Source organism: Ylistrum balloti, unplaced genomic scaffold, assembly GCF_031769215.1.
Source record: "Ylistrum balloti isolate Yb309-2 unplaced genomic scaffold, AGI_CSIRO_Ybal_v1 Utg370738, whole genome shotgun sequence".
Lineage (NCBI taxonomy): Eukaryota > Metazoa > Mollusca > Bivalvia > Pectinida > Pectinidae > Ylistrum > Ylistrum balloti.
The window spans coordinates 204,536-230,526 of record NW_026782435.1 but is presented as its reverse complement, the minus strand read 5'-3'; the positions used below and the strand labels follow the sequence as shown (position 1 = coordinate 230,526).

The following is a 25,991-nucleotide window of genomic DNA, read 5'->3' as shown; positions in this document are numbered from 1 at the left end:
TCCGTCCGTCAATCTGTTTTTGACACTTTCGTTTCCGTGTTCTAACTTCCCCAAATATCATCCAATCTGGGCAAAACTTGGTCAGCAGATGCAACTTGAGGTCATTAAGACTGAGTTTGACTATCGGTGTCATCTGTTCATAATTATGCATACTACTGAGGTGTCCTTTTATTGCATTGGTCGGTTCATTTCCGTGCTCAAACTTCTCTAGATAAAATCCGATTTAGATGAAACTTGGTCAGTAGATGCATATTAGGACACATAAGACTGACTTCAGCAATCAGCATCATCTGTTAATATCTATGCATACTAATTAGGTATCCTTTCATTTCATTGATCGGTCAGTTTTTGTGCTCTAATTTTCCTAAATATAATCTGATTTAGATGTAACTTGAAGTCCCACAAATATTATCCAGTCCCCAATACTGATCATCATATTGTGTGGACTACTATACCTGCTGATGACCATGGATCTGCTTTGCACCATTATAGTTACTAGTATGCAAGTTTGCTTCAATTAGTTCACTTTATTGGTTAATATTTGATATGTCCAATAAAACATCTACTCTCTATAATCCTTTACATCTTTCTTTGGCTTTATCGCAATACATCATAGCTCAAGAGAATATATCATTCTACATAGCATTATGACATGTTTACTCCTAACCTCTAAAATATTTACTTACAATATGTTTGGAAAGCGGGGGATATAATTTGCTTGGTTTTTTGTTTTTGCTTTTTTTTTTTGTAAAAATCAAGACTAGTTCAGTCTTTCACCTAATGCAACCGAAATTCCAAACTCATAATCTATGAGACAAAGGTAACATCTGAAAAATTAAAAAAAAGGAAAGGATTTAAATATATTTCATATTTTATTACATTCAATTGTACACTTACACATACAACGGTCGCGTATGTTTATTTTAATACTAGTTATATACATGATAGGCAGCTCTGTGGGAATGGATATACATAATACGTATTAATTATGATCGCTTTGCATGACTTTTATAGATGATCACTGTTTGTAGCGTTGAATTATCTCTACCTGTGTTTTCCACTTGTATCAAAACACAGGTAGGTTATTCATGGCATAGCTCTGTCGTCATGTATGTACAATGTAAATACATAAGACACGAAATGAATCACAAACTATTTTATATGTTGTGTAATATGAACTGCTAAGTTTGCAGACGAGGAGTTACCGCTTTCTCTGTCATCCCTTACTCTAATAACGCTTGGTTAAAGGGCGTATCAGCTGTCTATCACATGATACAAATATACACTCGGCTATATATAGCTCTATACTCCCGTACAATTTAAGAAGCTTTATCAGTATGACTCGGATAAAAATATCCAAAATCGTCTTTTTGTAGCTGGAAAATTAGGCTTTGATTACACACGTTCATGTACGTCGACGTTTTACATTGAACGTAGATACAAGTTACAGCAGATATGTAGAAATTATTTATGTTAGATAAGTTGACTAGACTCAATTGAATTGTTCACCGGTGAATTTTCAGACAGATAAATAATCAACTACTGGTGTGATTAAATTGGCGGCGTGTCAACTACTGCTCGGACAGACAACAGCAGAAATCACAGGTGTGTATGTGTGTAGGTATGTAATAACAATCTGGTTGTAGTCAGCTTAATGTACAGGAAAACGCAATCGATCATCCTGATTCAAACAGGTTCTTAACGCTCAAGAAAGTAGAAAAACATCACTCCTACACTTTCCAGTACAACGCAGATGTTAAATATGCTATCTCTCTAGTATTTAAATTCAAATTACCTGTGCAGTTCTGTATAGGCCAAAAGCGCACAGGTAACTTAGATGGAGAGACTGTGTAATCAACGCCCGTAACCTAAATATCAACTATGTACGTTGCTTGACTGTTAAACCGAAACAAGAGTTAAATATGTTGTAGCTTCCGGGTTGAGCTCGCGAACTAGTCTGACCAACAATGACCAAAACACCAAAGTTTGTGGAATCCTTCTGGGTGAGTATCTACATTTTGTCTTACAGTTCACTCAGTGATGACAGAATCCAATTCTAAGTAATGAGAGCCATGTTAGAATTAATTGTGAACGTTAACCGACCATCTTCATCTACAGCTAGGACACGACATAACAAGATCGGTCGTTAAACCGGTTCACATATATCTGGTACAACAGTGTACATATTCTGCATAATACGATTCTGTCATACTATGATACAACAGTGTACACACTTTTAATCATACATCAACCTGATACAATAATATACATGACCTACATCATATGTTATTGTTATAGTAATTGTTTGTAATGTACACTCCTGTGTATCAGTTTCGAAGTGTGTTAATTATTACATCCTATAAACTCTGGCAGTTGTATTCGCGGAACTACTTTGACTTAAACTTACATACATACTGACATGTATAAATGATATAAAATAGATTTACATGTTATCATATGTTCTTCTAGTTCCTGCTCAATTTGTTGATTGTTTAATTGTTAAAAAATGGGACTTCCTGATTGATATAACGCAATAACGTTGTGTATTATCATGTACGGCTGTTTAGTTCGAGTAAACATTAAATACGACAAACATTTCTAATTTTACTTCCTGATGCTTTCTACCAACACTGTAAAATAACCCCCACTTGTTGGACTGTATCGTATCAATCATGACTTACTCAGAACTACTTAAATACATGTTTTTATAATGCATACGTTTATTATAAAGGGAGTTTCCTCTTAGGCTTCAAAAGTCGGCCTTTGACATCACTGACGAGTCCTAGAAGGACGAAACAGTTGTATGATGTAGCATTACTGACGAGTCCTAGAAGGACGAAAAAGTTGTATGATGTAGCATCACTGACGAGTCCTAGAAGGACGAAACAGTTGTATGATGTAGAAGGACTTAACAGCTGTATGATGTAGCATCATTGATGAATCCTAGAAGGACAACGCAGCTGTATGATGTAGCATCACTGACGGGTCCTAAAAGGACGAAACAGTTGTATGATGCAGCATCACTGACGAGTCCTAGAAGGACGAAACAGCTGTATGATGTGGTATAACTGACGAGTCCTAGAAGGACGAAACAGTTGTATGATGTAGAAGGACTTAACAGCTGTATGATGTAGCATCATTGATGAATCCTAGAAGGACAACGCAGCTGTATGATGTAGCATCACTGACGGGTCCTAAAAGGACGAAACAGTTGTATGATGCAGCATCACTGACGAGTCCTAGAAGGACAAAACAGCTGTATGATGTGGTATAACTGACGAGTCCTAGAAGGCGAAATAACTGTATGATGTAGCATCACTGACGAGTCCTAGAAGGACGAAAGAGCTGTATGATGTACCATCACTGACGGGTTCTAGAAGGACGAAACAGCTGTACGGTGTAGTATCGCTGACGAGTCCTAGAAGGACGAAACAGCGGTATAATGTAGCAGTACTGACGAGTCCTAGAAGGACGAAACAGCTTTATGATGTAGCATCACTGACGAGTCCTAGAAGGACGAAACAGATGTATTATGTAGCATCACTGACGAGTCCTAGAAGGACGAAACAGCTGTATGATGTAGCATCGCTGACGAGTCCTGGAAGTTTTATTCATTGTTTGGCTCTGCATCAAACACGTCCGACTTCATATCGCACAAGGAAATAACATACTAACCGATCAGATCGTTTTGATGACTGTAAAACTTCCACATAACCTTGACTAATCTGTATCTCTCTAAACCATGGGTCGCAAGTTTTATCTTATGGCCAAATGTGAGTGTTATGACCTATATAATTACCCCGTTACTGCCTTAGTTAATTACAGGTTTTCTATATCAGCGACTCCTCCCGTTGCCGGGTATCATCTAACCGGCGAACGTCAGTGTCCTATCGACGTGTCGTTACTACCGAACATTTGTAGGAGATATTTATAGCTGCACGTGAATGACGGTATTTGTATTGATATATCAACTTCTTTTACCAGGATGCGGATATAACAAGCACCAGAGGGAGCGATGTAATAATACGACGAATGAAAGAAGGCAGGAAGGTGTGCAAAGAGTTGATTGAATATCTCTCCGAAAGGTAGGATCATAATATACTTTATAGAGTACAGTTCAAATGTTAGCTAAGGATTGTATTAAATGTACGTTTAATACGAAGTTTCAGTACATATCGTAACGTCCCAAAGGATGGCGTAAACAAATCACAGAACAGAACAAGTCAAATCATCCTCTAAAAAGCTTTTCTGTGGTGAAAGAAACAGATCACAAAAACTTTCATTTTTGGTATTTCTTTCACTCTCGTTAGTGAGAGGTAGTTTTTTCAACATTCTTACAGCTGTCTCGATCATTTCCTATAACGAAACCAACAGGGCCACCGAACAGGATAATGAGTGGTGATCACCATTTTCCTATTGTAGATATCACATCTGTATATAATCGCAGCTTCCCTAACTCATGTTGTTCATTCGATATTTAAGGTTTTGTTCCCTATGTTAATATTTTCGCGCAAAATGTCGACAACTGATAGATGAACGTAAAACATCGTTTTTTTTTTTGAGAAATTCAGGTTAATGGCAATTTTATAGGAAGTTTTGAGGTAGTCATAAAGATCTAATTGGGAAATGTTGGACATGTCTGATGCCTGGTAGTAAGGCATGGTGGCTCCATTTTTTGTTTACCCTGTTCTCATTTGGAAACGTGACAATGTGTTATTGCATTGACGAGGATTTACATGGTTGATATGGTCTATGAATCAGAAAATGGTAAAACTCGGGCCATATTCTCCCTGTACATTTCCAGGAGTCTACACATACACCTTTCCTTTGTTCATATTTTGCCGTGGTTTCATCGCATTTGAGTTTGAATTAGCATGCTGATGAGATGTATATTTTCATCAAACGGAGTATGCCGACCTTACGCCAAAAATAAGGTCGAAACATGGTGGATGGCTAACTATGTTATTCGTAGATAAAAAAAAAATCAATGATTCCTACGATACAAAACCAGTACTTTGTTTAAACACTTATCTGTGATGCGATTTGGCACCTGTTTGTATGATGGTCATTTATCTTCCTTAAATGATATTTTTCATAGTTTGTTTCATCAGCAGAATACAACTATAAATTTAGATTTAGATATAGGTGGGTCAGATAATGAACTGATAGTTGAGGAAAACCAAAACTTATCGACGAAAGTTAAAAATCATGATTAGGAGATGCACTACATCTAGAAAGTGAATTATGTACTTGTCCTGTTACTTTTTCAGAGCTAAAGCGGAAGCAGCGTTTGCAAAATCTCTTAAACATGCAGCTCGTAAATTAGAAGGCACCTTAGAAATAGGGTAAGTAAAGCCTCGAATAATCATTAACAAGGTCACGTAGTAGAACGTTCTTAAAAGTAATATCTAATTATGTATATCATTCATAATTAAATCATATACATTTTTCTGAATACCAAAGAAATATCAGCAAAATGCTAGATTCATATGACACTAGTGAAATGTATTATAGTGCACTTCCCTTTAAACGTAGTATTGATTATAACAGGGACCTGGGAAGTTCCATACGGGCACTGAAGTCCGAGACAGAACATATAGCTACGGCTCATGAAACAGCTGGTAACGATTTGTCGTCTCTGTCGATAGAATTAAGCAACTTTAATAAGGAACAGGAGGTTATCAAAAGTCAGGTAAGCATCACTGTCGTTATCATATATGTTTACTGCTTAGTTCCTTCGTTTTATAAACTTATACAATTATAGATAGCGAATTGTGAAAATTGGATTTAATGTCGAGCTCATTATGCAAGCACGGAAAAAAAGTGGTTTCATTACTGCAGTCAAACTAGTGTGGAACTGGACTTGGTAGGAAAAAAGTAGAAAAAGCATTGAAGTTATTCTTAAAGCTTAGTTACATTATTGATAAAGACAAATTAGTGTTAGGCTGAGAAACTAATGATTATATTAAATTATAACTATACATATTATCGTTTATCACTGAAAAGATGTAAAATAAATTATACTTAATGAGGGATGGGTGAGGGGGTTGAGCGGTGGTGGGGGTCCTCCTAAATGGTTTATCTATACATTTGATGCTTCATTAAATTCCATGAATGTATTTCAATAAGACACGCCCTTGATTTATGTCGATAAATCATTTAAATAATTACCTAAAAATTGATAGAAAGTTCAGAATGTAAAAGCTTAATTGATTCCTATAGCCGTAAGTACCAGTGTTTCAATCATACTCTAGTGATTCTACTTTAGCTGCATGTACTTTTACTTTTACGAACTAGAAAACAGACCTTTTACAGAGAACCACAAGTAACAAGTCATCTTGCCACTCCAAGACAGTCACGGTAAGTTAAGATAAATAGGAATAAAATATAGACAGTTGCGCTGGTTTCTGATATCAAATATTGTTGACTAAACTTTCTAATATCACTGTGGTAAATCTAATTTCAAATTAAGGTAGATATTTGTGTGATATTTTAGATTTTCATTTATGCCTATTATATATTAAGACTTCAACAAAAATATTTTCTCATAGTTTTTTTTTTTTTTTCGATCGAGTCATGTTTGGACTGGAAATAGAAAAATAATGATCAACCGTTAATCAATTGTTAAAGAATGTGTTGGCAAATGTATCGTTTATTTCAATTTTATGAGGACGGAATGAGATAAAATGTATAACAAATACATAGATATGTGTGATGTGATATTACAAGGTGATACGACTTTTAAATCATTTTACACGTGTTGTAATACTATGTCGTTTATTTTGCATTATTTCGATTTCAATGGTTCAGTGTATAGTTTCTATTACAACATGTGTTAATCTATAATTGACCCGTATTACTGTCATTAAGCATTCATATATCTAGTGTTATGATTGGTGTTAAAGTATTATAAAGAGGTTGATAATGTACCCTGACTGTAGAAAATAGAGAGGATGGCCACTAACAACAAGTTGTAATTACTAGGAAGGAAGGCGTATAGTTTAAGGACTATAGATCGATTAACAACAAACAGTTTATAAATCTATTTGCTGGTTTGTTTACAGCTTCGAGAAAAATATATGCAGAAATGCCGAGAGCGGGACACGGCAGATGATGTATATGCATCAGCGAAAAAGAGTGTGGCAACTCAGACCAAAGATCTCATGAAGGTATGTGAAGGCGGTGAGGTGAGGATATAAAGACCGAATATTTCCAATAGCAATGTACAAATAATGCACCGCAGAAGCAGACCGGTAGGTATGAACATGTAACGTGTTATAGAGGACGGACAAAGATATTCTGAATAAGTGTACACGGAATTATTCCTCACATAACAAATGTCCTCAGAAAGTACGTTAAAAAAATTTATCGTTGGAAAAGACAAAATATATATAGAATTATCGTATAGAGAGACCAAACATTTAAGAAAATCTCTACCAATGATGTATTTTAAAGAGAAAACAGTTATTTGTTGAATGCATAAACAAGCATGTGTGTCACATAGAAAGACCAGATATCTCCAGAAGGTATGAACAAGTGTGTGTGTTGTATAGAGACCAAATATCTCCAGAAGGTATGAACAAGTGTGTTTGCTGTATAGAAAGACTAAATATCTCCAGAAGGTATGAACAAATGTGTTTGCGGTATTGAGAGACCAAATATTTCCAGAAGGTATTAACAAATGTGTTTGCTGTATTGAGAGACCAAATATCTCTAGAAGGTATGAACAAGTGTGTTTGCTGTATAGAAAGACCAAATATCTCCAGAAGGTATGAACAAATGTGTTTGCGGTATTGAGAGACCACATATTTCCAGAAGGTATTAACAAATGTGTTTGCTGTATTGAGAGACCAAATATCTCTAGAAGGTATGTACAAGTGTGTGTACTGTATATAGAGACCAAATATCTCCAGAAGGTATGAACAAGTGTGCATGTGCTATATAGAGACCAGATATCTCCAGAAGGTATGTACAAGTCTGTGCTGCACAGAGTCCAAATATCTCAAGAAGGTATGAACAAGCGTGTGTGCTGTGTAGAGAGAGTCCAAATATCTCTAGAAGGTATGTACGTGTGTGTGAGGGTGTGTGTGTGTGTGTGTGTGAGGGTGTATGTGTGTATGTGTGTGTGTGCTGTATAGAGAGGCTAAAAGATCACTTGCAAATTAATGATGTATTTTAGAGAGATCAAATATCTGTAGTACGTATGACCAATGATATCCAAGGGAATACCGTAAGTAAAGCAATAGTTCTCCGGAAGGTGAGTATAAGTACTTTGAACTTAAAAAGCCAAAAGGTATGTACAAGAAATGTGTAATTCAAAGAGAATGACTAAGGTCTACACAACTCAAGAAAATATTAATGACTCGGTACCTCCTGGATCTAAATAACAGTAAGCAATGTATAAAGTGTGTGTGGTTATGTGTGTTACTCTCCGCGTGTTACTATTATATGTACATTGCGTTTTATTTTTCCCGTTGTTTTAGGCAGAAAAGAATAAAGAGAAAGCCTTTGAAAGTATGAAACACGCAGGTAAGTCAATGTATCAATTTAAAGTAAAAATACAAGAAAATGACGTGTCAACAGAATCTTAATTGAAACTCAAATTCGATTTATCTTTGGCAAAATATGCCGGATGTTGGTATTTTCTACCATCAGGCTGGGTAAAACGATATTTTTCCCGTTATTAGAATCATATTAATTTAACATTCTTTCGTTTTATGTTTGTAATATGATATTGTACTGTTTTAGATACGGCTTATAAAAGTTCTGTAGACACTCTAGAAGGAGCACACAGAGCATGGGAGTCCAACATGGCAGAAACATGTGAGGCATGTTATCCTTTATCTGCATTATTTTTTTGTTTGAAGAATATTTTGTTATCACGACGATTTCATGTACGATTCAATGCCATTAGATGATTTAATATCTGTTGTCGGTTTGCGAGTAATGTTGATACGTTTACTCTTAATTCTCTGTTCAATACGTGTCAGACAGAGAAATATCTATAATCCACAATTCTGAAATACTGGATTGGTAGGAACTTGAAAAGGACCTGATAATTTTTTTTATCAAATTGTATGCAAAATCACATATAACATATATTTCTTGCAATACTCTACCATATGTCATAATATTTAAGATATTTTGGTAGTGTTCGATGTTTTACATTTTGAATGTTTGTAAAATCTTAAGAATAGAAAAATAAAGAAAATGTTCCAGACTGTCAATGCGTATGTATATGTTAAATGTGATGTTCAAATAGAATAACACCTTAACCTAATAGTTTGGTCAATTACTGTTTTGCCAGAGAGATGATCGGAAATCTTTATCTTTATGGAAAACTTGTAGTACGAGAAATTACCATAATTATAATTCTATTGTGATATTGTGTATTACAGGCATTCCAAAAGATGGAGGAAGAGCGTATCTATCTTACACGGAACGTTATGTGGAAGATTACAAACGTCGATTCTCAAGCGTGTGTGAGACAAGATAACGTGAGACCGCTTTACGTACACAAGGATACCTCAAATTAACAATATATGAATTCTTGTCAATATCTCACGCTTCAATTAGCTGCTTTGATCTGCAGGTTCCGACAAAGTTGAAAAAAATCTTCACTAACAATAGTGAATAAAGGAACTATCATTGATTAGTTCTGATAGTATAGGTGACAGCTTAAAGATATAGTTACGAGGTGTAACGTCCTGTATTATCAGGTTTATGATCGAATCCTTCTTGTGTTTATTTACAATTCGAGTCTCTCTTTCATATCGTTTCTTTTCTTTCCTTTTATGTTATGATATCATTTTTCTTTGCTTTTGTGTCGTTCTACGTGAATTTTTTCTTGAATACTTTCCTGTCCAAGTGTCTCGCGCGTGTTGTTGCCTTGGTATTTTCTTTGGTGAGCATTTCCTTATCTTTATTTATCTATATCTTGTTTGAATATGACTAGCTCTTTTATAATAATTTTCATAGTCTAAGTCTTTCGTTTGTTTTCACAGTTTAATTGTATCTGTTAGTTCAATATTCATGGTCGTTTCCAAATATATGTTTTCTATTATATATTTAGATGACGACAAAAGATAGAAAAAATTAAAACAAAGGATTTCAAGAAATGTGAATCGATGAAGGCCAAGATTCCATGGTCATTTTTGCGATACTCGTTAGTGCACTCGGTGATTTTGATGTTATAGGCTTGGTACTGGCCACCTCAGGTGATGCGTTGTGGCGACAGTGAATGTTTGTCATACATAAATGTATTTCCGATAAAAGCTCTTGATCGCTCCTTCTCAGATTTCAAATTAGATTTCCCGTGGTCCCTCTTTGCAACCAGTTCTTTTTTGGACGGATGAAAAAAAGCAAAATGGCTGACTTACGGACACCTTCAATGTAGACAATGAAAGTTTGTCATTACTTTTTTCTCCATTCGATGGATATTTCTCATATTTCATGAGTAAATTTCCAAAATTCCTTCGTTGTGCCCTTTTAATTTTGGGGATGATAAATAAGAACAAGAAAAAAGCGACATGTTAATAGAATCATAATCTTGTAAATCTTCGTCAATCTGGCGTCGATGAGGCGTGGTTTACAGTTCTTAGACACCAGATATGTTGCTGAACTCGTATGAATCTCTGTATCGGCATTGTTCTTGTATTGGTAACGCTCACTTAAGTGACGACCATGTGATTATCAAATATAACATTAATAATACATTGGAATGGCATAACAGCAAAAGAGCTAGACTTCGAAGGAAAGTGGGAATAGAAACTTTCACCAAATGAAGCTATTAAATGAAAATACTGTTAACATTATCTATTTTTCCAAGTGAAAACATGTCTTATGCCGATATTAACTACTGTGAGCGAGAATTTAAGAGAAAAAAGCAATATGTCTGCTTGCATTGCCATCTGTACATTTCATATGGTATTACTTTCTGTCTTAAACAAGGACTTACACGAAGCACCATATACAGGGCAAATGTGTATACGGAGGAAATAAAACACGACACAATAGTCTACTTATGATCACCAAAACAGAATATATAAGATTGATTTTTGATCTCTTATGTTATCATTAGTGTGCAGAAAAAGTACGTCAGGTGTTGGAGAAATGTGACATAGAAACCGATCTACAGACTTTTATAGAAAACTATGGCGTGGGACAGACGCATCCTGGTGAGTATATTGTACCTGCAGTAAAACCGCAAAAAAATTGGACCACGCAAAAACATAACCTATACCGTAACATATTCTCTCTAAAAAGGGGAATACCGACACGTCCACAAAATCTTGATTCAAACCCATTTTCGATGAAACAAGAGCAAAATATGATATAGAAAAAATTCAGCTGTTCTGGAATGGTAAGTTAGCGTCCTCTGCTTCATTTACAACAGCCGCCATTTAAATTTATATCGGTTCTGTCCCGTTCCTAAATTGTACAAATGTTAACAACAACTGAACACTGCATACTAACGAGCATCAACCACCAAACACGACTTGCTTCATATCGCAAAAGGAAATAGAACATTTCATGATGAGATCATTATGACATTAATTATAATTATAGATTATAATGAATCTATATACATTTTTCAACACCTTACTGGTTGAGCTTATTGTTTTATTTCGTTGTTATGGCTGAATGTTGATGAAAACACGCACTACAAATAAAATTAGCAATGCAGTAAGAAATGATAACATTTTCTAGTCAAAAAAGTTAACTATGAGAAACATTTAAATGATTTTCTGATAAATAGTTTTCTGTAAAATTCAAATGACTAAACGCAATAATTTCGGTGGAAATATGAACTCAAATGAAACGGGATTATTTCTATGTTTTATTTTTTCAGAGAAAGTGCCTTATATTAGTTACTATGAAAGAAAAGGGTCACAATCAACCCAGCCAACGCTATCAAGATCGGGTGGAACACGTCCACGACAACCCCTCCCTTTGGTTCGTAATTTGTCGGGAGGACCACCGATTTCACCACCACCAACACTGTCGAGAGAACGTCCAACCAGACTCCCATCAGGTTAAAATTAGCATAATACGGCTATATCTGTGGTCATTTCTGTCTCGCGATATAATCTTACAGTTAAGCTTACTCCAGTGAAAACTATTGCTGTGTTGATTATAGCAAATTGTCAAATCGAATTTAATTATTTAATCAAATAATGGTTGGATGCTGCTCCATAAATAGATGACAATTTGGCTTGCCATTGAGTCTGATGACCTATTGCCCCACTTAAAGACATTATACGTTCATATACGAATAACTTTTGCTAACTATTGTGATGTCATATCACAAAAAAAGTGACTATGCTAATTAACTTACTGCCTATTGCATATTTCTCTTATCGATGTATTTACATGTTCGCACGTGCATGAATTTGTGAGTCAGAAATGCATTTGTTGATTTTTTTTAAAAACTTTGTCTCAAGTAGCATGTGTAACATTAAATTAAAAACTATGCATATATATATATATATATTTAAATGACTTAGATGCATCATACAAATTCATTGAGTGAAATGCGAATAACAACATGATTTCTATTCATTATATCACATGATAATATATCTTGTATCAAATGGCAATGTCCAGTCACAATAATCATCACATGACAATCAAAAATTTACTATATCTATCCTTTCCTACCACGACAAACATTTATTTCATCTCACGTTTGCTATCCTGTCAAAATTAATAGAATATTTAAATCCACCCTATCATAGCTTGTTAAACAATAACCATATCTACTCCCTCCTTCCTAGTCAAACGATTACAGAAACCATTTCCTTTTACATTGTCAAGCATTTACTGTGTAATTAAGTCTATTTTTCCTACCCTGTCAAATATATCCTTTATAAAACATTTACTATATCTACCATCTCTTATCTTGTGAGATATTTTTCCATCATCATCACTCTTATACCCTGTAAAACCTTGACTCTGCCTACCCTCTCCTGTCCTCTAAAATATTTCCCACACCCATCCACTCCTACCTTTTCAACATTTACTATATGTTTTCTCTTCTACTGTGTCAAGCGTTTACTATACATTTAAATTTATTCTTTCCTATCCTATCCACTCCTGCTCTGTCAATGTTTTAATGTATCTACACTCTACCTACCCTCTCCTACTTGACAAACATTCACTAATTGTAATGTCTACCCTCTCACACATTCTCGCGCTTATACTTGGTCAACATTAATTGTCTGTTGTCTCCATTGCTCTCTTCATTTAACTATAATATTGTCCTGTTTCTTCTCAGACGACGAGGATGCGTATGCAAGCATTAGCACAACAACTCCCGGTAATAGAATGGCTAATGTAGTACGCCAACATGATGCAAAGGTTGGTAATTCGTGTGTTCTCAGCTGTTTAAAAGATATATATTTTATGGCATTTATCTATATTTAATTTATAAAATAGTTCATTTTCTAAGTTTACGTGACCATGGATACTGACAGACAGTATAAGACCAAATATAAAGTCCATTGACATCATTATTATAAAATATTACTTTCACAAAATTAGTTTGCATCTTGTAATATCAACCGAGCTCTTGCTCCACCAACTTTCAAGCGAAAATTAAGTGGAGCACATGCTTTCTCCGTGGACACGTTTTACTATCAATCACTTCCTTTGATACGGTTTCCCGTTGTCACTGCGTGGTGACTTTTCATGATGCACATATATATTTAGATCGTAGTTGCGGCATCTGAAAGACTCTGGTAAGTATTTTCTAGAAATAAGAACCTATTAATAATAATAAAAACGCAAACACGTGCTTTACGTTTAGTGAAGTATACAGACTGCCAATACTTCAGGGCTCCCAAACGTTTTGATGAAACTCTTATGCTCGTCCTGAGCATATATGTGTTTTGAGGTTTGTGATTTGATGTATCAACTATGTTAACACGGCTAAATGAGAAACCTGTTCTCACGTTTTGTTCATAAGGACTGTTTTTCAAATGCGGTATTGCATAGGTAGCCATCCTTTATGTATGATTAAAGCAATGTGATGGCATCATACGTCCGTACATGGCGACATCATTATTCCATTTCCATGTCCATGTCCATGTACATAACAAGCAACATAAACATTGCGGTTTAATGTGCTTTTCAAGTGACAATAATAACAAAATTTCTCAGGTTTTAACTGAACATCTTACACTTTACATATGAATTTTATTAGTGCAGTGTACATATGCTTTGTGGTCTGGAGCGCAAGTGTTGGCAATCTGTGTCGAGCTGTAGGCTGATTGTTGTCGTTTAAGTTGAAACACTACTCTGGATAGCTGGCAAGGTTGTAATAGTATGGTATTAGATCTGGTGAAATTAATCATGACGTTTGTATTGTCACGAGCTGTTTGTGCATATATTCTGTAACCAGCATGACGTTGGTGTGTTTACGGAATGGCGAAGGCTTGTACAGAGAATGTTATATTATACTGCTGCATGCGCATGGGCAGTAGCCTTATATCTATGGGCATGGGCAGTAGTGTTATATCCCTGGGCATGTGCAGTAGCTTTATGTTTATGAGCATGGGCAGTAGCGTTATGTCTATGGACATGGGCAGTAGCTTTATAACAATCTATTATTATGTATGTGTATGCATGAAATAACGATATTTGCTTGACATGTTATGCTTAGAGTAACTATGTGTGTTATCGGGACGAAAGAAATTAGTTACACTCGAACTTATTCGAACACAGGTTCTGTATTTGTTCTATTAAGTATAGTACAAACGAATTTGTATTTTATGAGATGAATGAAGACAACTGACATAGATTACATGTCAAAAACAAGTTACAAAGAGTACAATTTTTAAAGGAAGTTCTGATGAAAATGGCCCTGAAAAATGTGATAAATCGTTGTGAAATTACAATATATTTGTCAGTCGTACGACCAGATCATAAATATAGTATCGTGAGGTCATAAATAACTGTCGTCATGATGGCGTTAAATTATTCCATCCGATATAAAAAACGCTTCGAAACATGGTTTTTGGTTTTTCTTCAGAAAATGAGTTATATGATAAATGGAATCTAACGTTCATGCCAATGGAATCTGGAACTTTTAAACATCGTTTAGTAATTTGAACTCACTCGCCTAAAGGCTATTTAAGTTTAAAATGATTGAATTCGTTTAATGAATCCCATACTACATCGTCATTCATGTAAAATACTATGTTTAAAGTATTAACATGGTTTTGTGTAAGGATTTCTCTTAACTAAATGTTTGTGTGGTTTTCAAAATTGTTCCGCTTTTAATACTGCTTATTATTAACTTATTAACTCAAGACTTTATCAGCAGTACGTGTTTATAACAAAACCATATTTATGATAAAGGCATAAACAATAACATTTCATAACAATGAAATATGGGTTTGTTTGGTTTTTACTATCATTTTTTTACATTACATTTTCCACTTATGATAAAGTCATTGATAACGTCATTATTTGTTAATTTTCACTTTTTTATACGAACGAAAATATAAAAACACACGACCATAACACCTTTCTGACTTCTGGCCTTGAAGGTTTGCCGAATTAAAACAATCATTTGTTACATGATTGGCTGTAGTGACAAATCTTTACCAAAATAATTATGCCTCTTAGCCAATTAGCTTGATAGTCGAATAATCAGCCCTGAAAACCTAGCTTGATAGTCAGATACAACTTCTATTAAAGAAACTAAACGTTGAAAATTATGCATAAATTCTGAAGATGAACACTAAATTTTTAAATAAGAGAAAAGTCCTGCTGTTCCACATTTATAGCTATTTAGGCAGTATGTTAATTGAACGCTAGAAATCAATGGTTTCTTCCGCCCAATCCCACTCGTTATCTAGGTAAACTTTCTGTACATGTACAGTTAAAGCCATATAAGAGCAAAACTTGTGTAGGTTAGATATATTGTCATATTCCTTAGGATGTATGTATTTCATACTGATTACATTTTATAAGACACATTGTGTCTGTGTAATACATACCATAAAGTTTAGATGTGAATATTTATAATTTTTTTTAAGACGCCTCGTGTTTATGCAATAAATTGCCATATAGCTTAGACTGGATATATTTTTATTTATTTTTTATATATATATTTATAAGTGATTGTGTAATACATTGTCATAGAGGTTACGATGTGTATCAAATTAACCGCATATAAGACACCTTACATTTTGTAATACATTACTTGGTAGTTTTAAAAAGTTTGTGTTATATATAACTATATAGTTTAGGATGGATACCAATTTTTCATCTTTCAGACACACTCTGTTGCTGTAATATATTGCTATATAGTTTAGGATGTATATTCGTTTTAAGTGTATTAGATTATATTAATACTAAAGAACACTAAATACCTAAATTTCTACCGTAACGGTAGGTATCACAGACCCAGATATCAATCAAAGTGACACATTTTGAAAATACATGATAAAATGACACTTTGAAATATCTTAAACGCTTATTTCCTTTCAATTGTACGGAAAATGACATCATAAATCAGGTCTGATCGACTAGGTCCATAAATACCATGGGTCTTGTTATTTAAAATATAGTGATAAACACTGTTATTGGTGTGTCAGTAGTACCTTTAGGTATCCTTTTGTATACATACATTTTTGTAATCTAAGGTTCCATTTGTATCCTGTTAATTTCGTTACTACATTACAATTTGTAGGTGTATTTCACTGTCAGTCTCAGCCCCTGGGGGAGGGGGATAAGGGTCTTATCCTAAGACACTTCGCCTGTAGAATGTCAGGATTTTGTCGTAATTTAGTCGAAGCATCCTGTGATGAAGTGAATCAATTTTGTATATATAGTCGATCTGAGACCACTGGGAAGGCAAATTATACTAAGATCCTTCGTCTGTAGGAATGTCAGGATTTTGTCCAAATTTGGTCTGAAGCATCCTGTGATGAAGTGAATCACTTTTGTATATATAGTCGATCTGAGACCACTGGGAAGGCAAGTATACTAGGCAAAATTTGGTAAGCATCCTGTGATGAAGTGAATCACTTTTGTATATATAGTCGATCTGAGACTTATACTAAGTCTGTTGTTGGAATGTCAGGATTTTGTCCAAATTTGGTCTGAAGCTTGCTTTGATGAAGGGGAATCAATGTCGTATAAACAGTAAGTCTCCCTCCGTTGGAATGTTTGGATTGAAGCCCAGATTGGTTTGGAGTAATTTTGGGTGAGGAAGACTTTTGCATCGGTTGCTTTTTTAACTCTTTGGGGCAGAACGGCGGAGGCCAATAGATAATATTAGAATCAGAATATCCTTTACTTTAGTTATGATGAAACAATCTCAGCGAAGCAAAGTCAGGTAAGCGATGCAGGCCCAATGAGCCCATTGTTGTATGTATTATCAATAGATGCTCTTTCTGCCAAACGTAAGTGTCTCCTTGTATTTATTACCATCAGATGCCCTTTCTACCTTACATTATGGACTCAGTGTTGTATGTTATCTTCAGACGCCATTTGAACTACATATAAGTGACTCATTATTGTATGTTATCTTCAGACGCCGTTTGAACTATAATTGACTAATTATTGTATTTGTTAAATTCAGATGCCTTTTGAGCTGTCCGTTCGAGTTGGAGATAAGGTAGAACTGCTAAATCAAAATAAAGGATATCTTCAAATAAAAATTGGAAACCGAGTGGGAGCAATTCCGGAAACATGTATAAATATGCACAACTACGTCTGACAAAATACTACAACCATCGTCAGGACATATTTATACTAAATTATTTTTTTACTTTTGATATTAATTGGTATATGTATGAATATATTTTGTAACCAAGTGACATCAGAAAAAAGTAAATGTATTTGACAGTACAATCCTATGAATACCAAGACAATCTGAGAAGTATGTTGTTATACAAAGATATTAGAAATACATAAACATCGTAGGAGACGATAAACTAAGTATATGTACATATATCATAATATATCTTCGAAGTAGTTAACAATATGAAAGTTGATTAAATGATGTTGTTTAATAGGGAAAATAACAGAGGATTCTTAAATGGCGCTTAAAGTAGAGATATAAATATAAATGTTGATTTATCTTTGAGGTATATGAAAGTCCTTGGGTATATTTGAAAGTACAGTAATTACAACTTTGTCGATGTACTGGGAAGATAGATATCAGTATTTTAATTTGTCTACATAAAGTTTGTTATATGATTTTTGAAGCATCTGGAAAGTAAAAATATATGTTGTTCTATTAGTATAAGGAGGATTGTGAAATTACGTCGATACGTCGAGAAGGGAAGGGACGAGTAGTTATTATTGGATTGAGCTTTAATTCATTTAGTGTTTAAAAACTGCTGTTATATATTGCTTTTTTTGTATTTTTATTATCTATTTGTTAAATTGATCTCCATTAATATGATTTTTGTTTGCAATATAGTTCATCAGTAAGTATTTACTTTGGTCACTGTCATGCTGAATTACACATTGATACTGACTTCTACATTTTTAGGTATTACATTTCAGTGTTAGTGTAAAATGGTGAACATACATAGCTGAAAGTTGTTGTTTAGGTTTGACGTAAAAAATATACGTGCACCCTTATTACAAATCAAAGAAATATGTTTCACAACCAAGGTCCGACTTATTCAGTCATAACATAAATGCTATAAAGAACACCTTTCAGGAACATAATGATTTTACCCATGAACCAATTTTAACTAAGCTGGATGTTTTTGTAACACGCTCAGAGACAACCAATCAAATGTGTAAAGAAAAGATAAAAAAAACCAAAGTGCCTAGGGTTTGTGCTATGACATAGTGTTGTGAATCATGGATGTACATAAGGGTTCATGATTACATAGAAAAACCTACCAAAACATCAGTGAACACTATCCATGATATTTTTTTAATCAGTGGGAACTGCTGCAAATAATGATGACATCAAACATGTGTAAAAATGTTACAATATTAAAAGGTTATTCACTTTCAAGAATGAAGAATGATTAACTTTAAGTCGATGTTTAATCACGATTATTATGAAAGTTCCTTTATTATCACTGTATAAGTGTCTTGTATACACTTTTACATTCTCAATTAATGAATCAACCGACTGGCAAGTGTGCTTATATTGTACATCCAGTGTTGGATAAAATATTTATATGGCATATAGTACCAGGTAATAATATTTCATATAGATTTAGAAATACCGAGGCAAAAACAAAGGTGTTATATTTTATTTAATGTAGTTTAAGAAAACTGAGATATACCTTAATGGCATTGCTACATCGTCCATTGTGTTCGTCACTTGTTTCCTTCAGTGACTAGAAATGCAATTATTTTGCCTTCTTGCATCAGTATTTTGTGATATCACAATTTTTTTTGTTTTGTTTTCTATTGGCGATACGCAATGCTTATCGGAATCAGTTTTGGTTTTGCACACATTTCCATATGTTCCTGTATGTTCTGTGTGTATTGTCTGTGTTCCTGTATGTTTTGTGTGTATTGTCTACGTTCCTGTTCGTTCTGTGCGTATTGTCTATGTTCCTGTTCGTTCTGTGTGTATTGTCTGTGTTCCTGTACGTTCTGTGTGTATTGACTATGTCCCTGTACGTTCTGTGTGTATTGACTCTGTTCCTGTACGTGTTGTTTGTATTGTCTATGTTCTTGTTCGTTCTGTGTGTATTGTCTATGTTCTTGTTCGTTCTGTGTGTATTGTCTATGTCCCTGTACGCTATGTGTGTATTGACTATGTCCCTGTACGTTCTGTGTGTATTGACTCTGTTCCTGTTCGTGTTGTGTGTATTGTCTATGTCCCTGTACGTTCTGTGTGTATTGACTATGTTCCTGTACGTTCTGTGTGTATTGACTATGTTCCTGTACGTTCTGTGTGTATTGTCTATGTTCCTGTACGTTCTGTGTGTATTGTCTATGTCCCTGTACGTTGTATGTGTATTATCTATGTCCCTGTACGTTGTATGTGTATTATCTATGTTCCTGTACATTGTGTGTATTGTCTATGTCCCTGTACGTTGTATGTGTATTGTCTATGTTCCTGTACGTTGTATGTGTATTATCTATGTTCCTGTACATTGTGTGTATTGTCTATGTCCCTGTACATTGTGTGTATTGTCTATGTCCCTGTACGTTGTGTGTATTGTCTATGTCCCTGTACGTTGTGTGTATTGTCTATGTCCCTGTACGTGTTGTGTGTATTGTCTATGTCCCTGTACGTTGTGTGTATTGTCTATGTCCCTGTACGTTGTGTGTATTGTCTATGTCCCTGTACGTGTTGTGTGTATTGTCTATGTCCCTGTACATGTTGTGTGTATTGTCTATGTCCCTGTACGTTCTGTGTGTATTATCTATGTTCCTGTACGTTGTATGTGTATTGTCTATGTCCCTGTACGTTGTGTGTATTGTCTATGTTCCTGTATGTTCTGCGTGTATTGACTAATAGTAACAAGAATTGTTACTTTTTTTTATTTATAGTTATTTGTTCTTATTATCTGAGGTTGACCCAAGAAATGTCATCTTAAGTTGAAGATTAGGTCGATCTCCTGGCATGTTCTCTATCTTCATAGGTGAAGGTCATTCTAATCCTAAAGGCATCAGTTAATCATACGATCGTTCTTTTTTAAGCAGACCAAATCTAATCACAAGTGCATTAAACCTTGAACGCGTTTTGAGTAGCGGTCACGCTGAACTTTGACCGGGAGGTCGATTTGCTGAAATCAAAACACACAAAAAGTAGTTGCAATCGTTATTGTAATTATTTGTTTTTTTATATCTTATTTTGTAAAGCCTGTGGATGTTGTCTATGTATTTCTTTCAATCTAATTGATCATTTCATTTCGCTGAAGCTCGTTTTTAGTGACTTTTAGAAAATGTCGACAGAGAGTGAAATAAGTATATAAAACAACCATTTCTTATATGACCTGCATTATTTTATCGCCCAAGTAGCAAATAGAGCTGGATGTAACTCGGTTAACACAACATTAGTCACATTTCGAACCTTCGTGTTTGAAATTTTAGGTTTCTAGAACGAAATATGGGATCTGTCTGACGGTTGTCATGTTAAGGAGAGTGCATAGTTTGTTCTTCGGGTATTATTTAATGCAGGGATATTAAAAAAGTACCCTCTCTATACATTTAGCACATTATAATCTTTATGTGGCTTCTGTTGTTAGTATTATCGATTATACTTACACTGTTAAATTAAACATACAATATACTAGTATATATGATGTTTAAAATACGCTCATTAAAATATATTAAAATGTTTAAAAAATGTATTTTATCGTTTTTCGACAGAAAAAAAAACCCTTTAATATGGCGTCCATTTTGTGAACAAATGAAAAGACGTCAAAACAAAATACAATGTTCTCTAGGTAAAGACAGTGTAATTAAAACTGTCTGTCAAAATGAACCACCGTGTAACACGTTGTTATATAGGTAAAGATAGTGTAATTAAAACTTCTGTCAAAATGAACCACCGTGTAACACGTTGTTATATAGGTAAAGACAGTGTAATTAAAACTTCTGTCAAAATGAACCACCGTGTAACACGTTGTTATATAGGTAAAGACAGTGTAATTAAAACTTCTGTCAAAATGAACCACCGTGTAACACGTTGTTATATAGGTAAAGACGTTTTAATAAAAACTGTATGTCAAAATGAACCATCTTGTAACAAGGTAAAGTATATTTAGAATCGTTTAATCTTTTATTTGGAATTGGTCCACCGTCTGTGAAATCTGCCCTCACATGACGTTTTAATTATTTGAGAGAATGTAACACTAGGGGAAAAGTATTAAAAACAAAACATTTCACTGAAATAATTAGTCATTGAATGTATTGCCATTACATATCTATAAAATCACTGATAATTTCATTTCACGGTCACACCGAGATTAACTGTCGTACTGGAATCCTCTTTTAAGCACCGAAGTCTCGTTATTTAACTGCCACACTGAAGGTTTTTTTGACCACAGAGAGTATAATATTTATTGTTGTAGGAACGGAAGCCCTTCCAATGGAGGCCGCGTCACTTCAGTTTTGGATACCTTACCTGTTCACTAGTCGTTTTATTCTCCTTATAAATGTTGATTAACCTCTGCGGCCACCTGTGATACCAGCTTCCAGCAGAAAGGATCGATATACATTCACCAACATGTTTTCTTAGTCGAGTTTTCTCGCGCCAATTCCTGCATTATTTCGTGACATCGCCACGCATGTTTGAGTTCAAACGGACGCTTGTAACCGTGGGAACTAAGAACCGTTCGGAACTCATCATCAGAATACCTCACTTTCCGGATGGCAAACCTGTCTTCGGTCATAGGCTTTATCCCGAGTTTATAGGCTACAATGCCGAAATACACGTCGTCGAATCGAATGGGTTTTGTGTAAGGTATCACGATGTTCATGTCAATAACAAAGTCCATCGACATAACGAGAGTTCCTCCTCGGATAACTGGAGGATACTTGTTAAAAGGATAATCCGCGGGAGAGATATACCACTTGGCAGACCGATCTCGCTGAGGTTTAGCACTATGTATCAGTCCACCCATGTATACCCCTGCGGGTTGAAAACTATGAATATGTTCCAGTAAAGATAACATGAAATCCGTTGCCACGTAATAGTCATCGTCCCCCATCACTGCAAATTTGGCTCCAGGGCAATTCTTCGCCGTCCATCTTATTCCACCGATAGCTTTTAATGTTAAATTGTAATACGTGTCTATAAAATCTAACTGCAGAATGTCACTGAACTCTTTACTCTCAGCTAAAACCATATCATTTAGAGCTGACCTTTCCGGAATTCCCATTAGAAACACTAGCCGGATATTCGGAAACTTGTTTTCGTCGGCCCAAGACTTTCGGATAGCATTGCGCCTAGCGTAGTTGGTAGGTGTGCTCTTGATTAGATATATCATAAACACGTTTTTTTGTGACTCCTTCTTGTCTCCGTACATGCAAGATTTGGCTGGAACGATTGTCTCGATATGAGTGTATTTGTTGATGATTACCTCATTTACATATCCCTGACGTTTGTAGTCAGACACTAATTTAGTCATATTTATCTCCAATGGATAATTAAACTCAGAGAAGGATATTTCACATTCGACGTCTTGTTCCGTTTTATTCGTACAAAGTGGGAGTTCGCGTTCTGTTTCCTCTTCTTCGTGTCGTTGTTTTTCTTCTCCAAAATATTTCACGCGCACTTTTGCTTTGTGTTCCTTTTCTGTATCTTCTTCACATGGCACTGTTCTTATAACTTCACGAATTATTTCCTGTTTGGTTTGGATTACCTCCCCTCTGTTATACATATACACGATGTTCATGAGCATCACCAATGCATTACATAAAGACATAAAGAAAATAAACTTAGCCGAGCGGAAACGGGAGTACATTCTTCTGGCTACAGGCCGTCGACTCATTTCCACAACCCGTTGGGCGCAGCTATAAAGAGCTACTGACTTACTGCCCAATATATTGGAGTTTTTTTGTCGATTTTATTGGGATTCCAATTACCGTATTTAACCAACAGGTTATAAAGTAACCCAATAATCATTTTTATGATATCAATTACCATAAATAACGACATGTTTGCGCGTCCACGACAAGAAATGGTAAAATCAAGACGTATTCATCAAATTGTACAGGTACATTTACTAACGGAAAAATTATTTAAAAGAGATTAGCACAACTGGTAGTATAATTTCCAAATTGAGGTAATAACAATGTAATGTAAGCTAGGTACACATTTTCATATTTGTTAACAAGAAAAAAATACGATAATGGCGGCCACAGATGTTTAATGTCACCATCAATCACACGTGCGCGAATTTTCCCTTATTCGCGAGGTCAAACAACAAAGCATTAGAATGGCGAAACTTTCAAGACGAATGAGAATGGACCCACTTTGTATAGAGGAGTAACTACGGTCTATCCCTCTGGTACATATTTTCTAGGCTGATTGTCTGGCAAGGAGGGCGTGAATTATTAAGTGTATCGTGTCGACCATCAGTAATCCGACGTGTGAGTTTGCATGTGGTCTAAGACTTAGCCATCAATCAATATAGTTGGTAGGTACCATTGGTAAATCATTTATTGGTAGTTAATTTGACACTTTACTGCCCGACAACAAAACCTTATATAATCACACAGGCATGTCTTAGACAGTATATACTATCCACGGTTACCGAAATACTTGCTTTGATGGTTCCGGATAGGAAAGTGGTACACAACCGACTTTAATGGAAAATGTTTCCCTAAACCAAATTAAGAGTTATTTTATATATAGGAATTTCGATTATGTAATCTATTAAATTTAAGATATGTCAATCATGCATAAGTATGATAAGCATTCATGTTATTCATTTCTACATAAATAAAAACCTTTAAAATCTCTTGTGGAGATTAAGGAAAGGAATCCTCTATCTAAACATTTTCTATTCAATTCTGAAAATTTTGTTAAAATTTATATATTTCCATATCATAAAAATACTGTTCTTCATACGAAAATATCAGATGCGATTCTTACAAGAAGAAAATACTTTCAGAGATTCCTAAGAGAAAGAGAAATAATTGCTTTAAACACGAACTGTTTGCGATTCTGAGTTCTGTTCTACAGAATATAATTGTACTGTTGTAAGAGGTTTTTATTCATCACTCCTGTTTCCCAAACTGTGTTTATATGTAGCATCCAAATACATGTATATGCGCAATTCACTCGGAGCTTCCCTTTCTTCCCATATCAAAATCCCATTTGTTATTTTAACCTATTGTAACTACCAAAAAGCAACATTAAAACGTAAGATTTTACAATAAATCCCTTGCCTGGTCAATTTTTAGTGAATTTCATCTGGCTTAAAAGTCGACAAAATTGCAGTCCCGGTTCTTCCTCGTTTGAAATCATCTCGTCAACAAATTGTCTTTCTGTTTCTAAGTTCAAGATATGAAATATCATCTTTTCGCTGAGATGTAAAATTTGAAAGCCCTTCTGTATTTAAAAGTCTCCTTTCCAGTGCCTATCAATAAAAATGCACTGAAAAATTACCAACTTCGGAATTTTTTGAGCCCTTGAAAAATTTAGATTTTTCACGATGAAAAATATTATCTAATTTTTTAAATATAATTTCATTACAATTTCAACGTGAATAGATTCGCTTTTACGCGAAGTTGAAATAACTGTAAAATTCCTCTGCCCATATTCGGTTATTCTCCCTACGACTACAATCACTGCATAATAAGCACGTTGCAAGCGCGTCAGTTTTAACCAGTAATACTTGTATAGTGGTTAACAACCATTAATTAATTCATGATTGATCCTACATCTTTCTGTCAAGTTTAAACCAACCTTGATGTAAAGATTAATAGCCCTCTTTATGTATTTTATTTTCATACATTTAGTTCTAAATGATGTCGGTAAATGATTACAGAGGTTGCAGAACAATCATCGGACCGATTCGAGAAGACTACAATGCTTGCCTGCTTTGGTCTACAGCAAAAACCAGCTCCAGCTTTTAAAGCTGCACATAAAACGGAGAACTACAGAAACATTCACTTTATGTGTTTAAATTGTTATTTATTTTATGAACTGGAAATCAATCATTAATGTGAATAACGCCATTTCCAAACAGCGATGGCGACATAACTAGACAAATAAAGTTTTAAATAAAACTACAATACCTTTCTACTGTTCAATAATGTATTGAAGTTCGTTCCTGTGTAGACGTACTACATGATACATACGGGTTAGATAGCAATTCAACCTGAGGCTCAAGCATGATCCGACAAAAATAAACACTATGTGTCAATTTATTCTTTTTTTGATTAATTAGTTAACCGATTGATGCTCGCGTGGTCACGTGACAATGGTTATCTCTGGATGTAACGAACCTGTTACCACTTATATACATAAAGCCACGTAGCAGTGACGTTAGGATGTAATCTGTTACAGCTGATACACATATGGTCACGTGACGATG

General features: G+C 34.8%; 2 protein-coding genes across 4 annotated transcripts; one reads left to right on the top strand and one right to left on the bottom strand.

Annotated features, from left to right (window-relative positions):
- The first annotated feature begins 1,967 nt into the window (after positions 1-1,967).
- On the top strand, positions 1,968-18,339 carry LOC132557909 (proline-serine-threonine phosphatase-interacting protein 1-like). Of its 3 annotated transcripts, XM_060222434.1 has the most exons (14): positions 1,968-2,003; positions 3,985-4,085; positions 5,271-5,345; positions 5,551-5,692; positions 6,298-6,360; positions 7,065-7,169; positions 8,484-8,529; positions 8,749-8,828; positions 9,399-9,497; positions 11,081-11,177; positions 11,852-12,034; positions 13,277-13,359; positions 13,711-13,739; positions 17,594-18,339. In XM_060222434.1, coding segments are annotated over exons 1-14 (1,140 nt in total). In that variant the 3' UTR covers positions 17,595-18,339. The 3 variants fall into 3 exon arrangements, with proteins under 3 accessions (XP_060078417.1, XP_060078419.1, XP_060078418.1); XM_060222436.1 differs by lacking the exon at positions 13,711-13,739; XM_060222435.1 differs by lacking the exons at positions 13,277-13,359; positions 13,711-13,739.
- Positions 18,340-22,163: 3,824 nt separating this feature from the next.
- LOC132557890 (beta-1,3-galactosyltransferase brn-like) lies at positions 22,164-23,438 on the bottom strand. Its single transcript, XM_060222415.1, has one exon. It carries the CDS (start codon positions 23,436-23,438, stop codon positions 22,164-22,166), a length of 1,275 nt encoding a protein of 424 aa, XP_060078398.1.
- Between the last annotated feature and the right edge of the window lie 2,553 nt (positions 23,439-25,991).

Bases quoted from the DNA above. Each gene is read 5' to 3' on its own strand.
- LOC132557909 (XM_060222436.1), top strand. From the start codon at position 1,968: ATGACCAAAACACCAAAGTTTGTGGAATCCTTCTGG. The intron at 7,170-8,483 runs GTATGTGAAGGC...CCGTTGTTTTAG, and splicing joins AGACCAAAGATCTCATGAAG to GCAGAAAAGAATAAAGAGAA. The intron at 11,178-11,851 runs GTGAGTATATTG...TTATTTTTTCAG, and splicing joins CGTGGGACAGACGCATCCTG to AGAAAGTGCCTTATATTAGT.
- LOC132557890 (XM_060222415.1), bottom strand. From the start codon at position 23,438: ATGAGTCGACGGCCTGTAGCCAGAAGAATGTACTCCCGTTTCCGCTCG.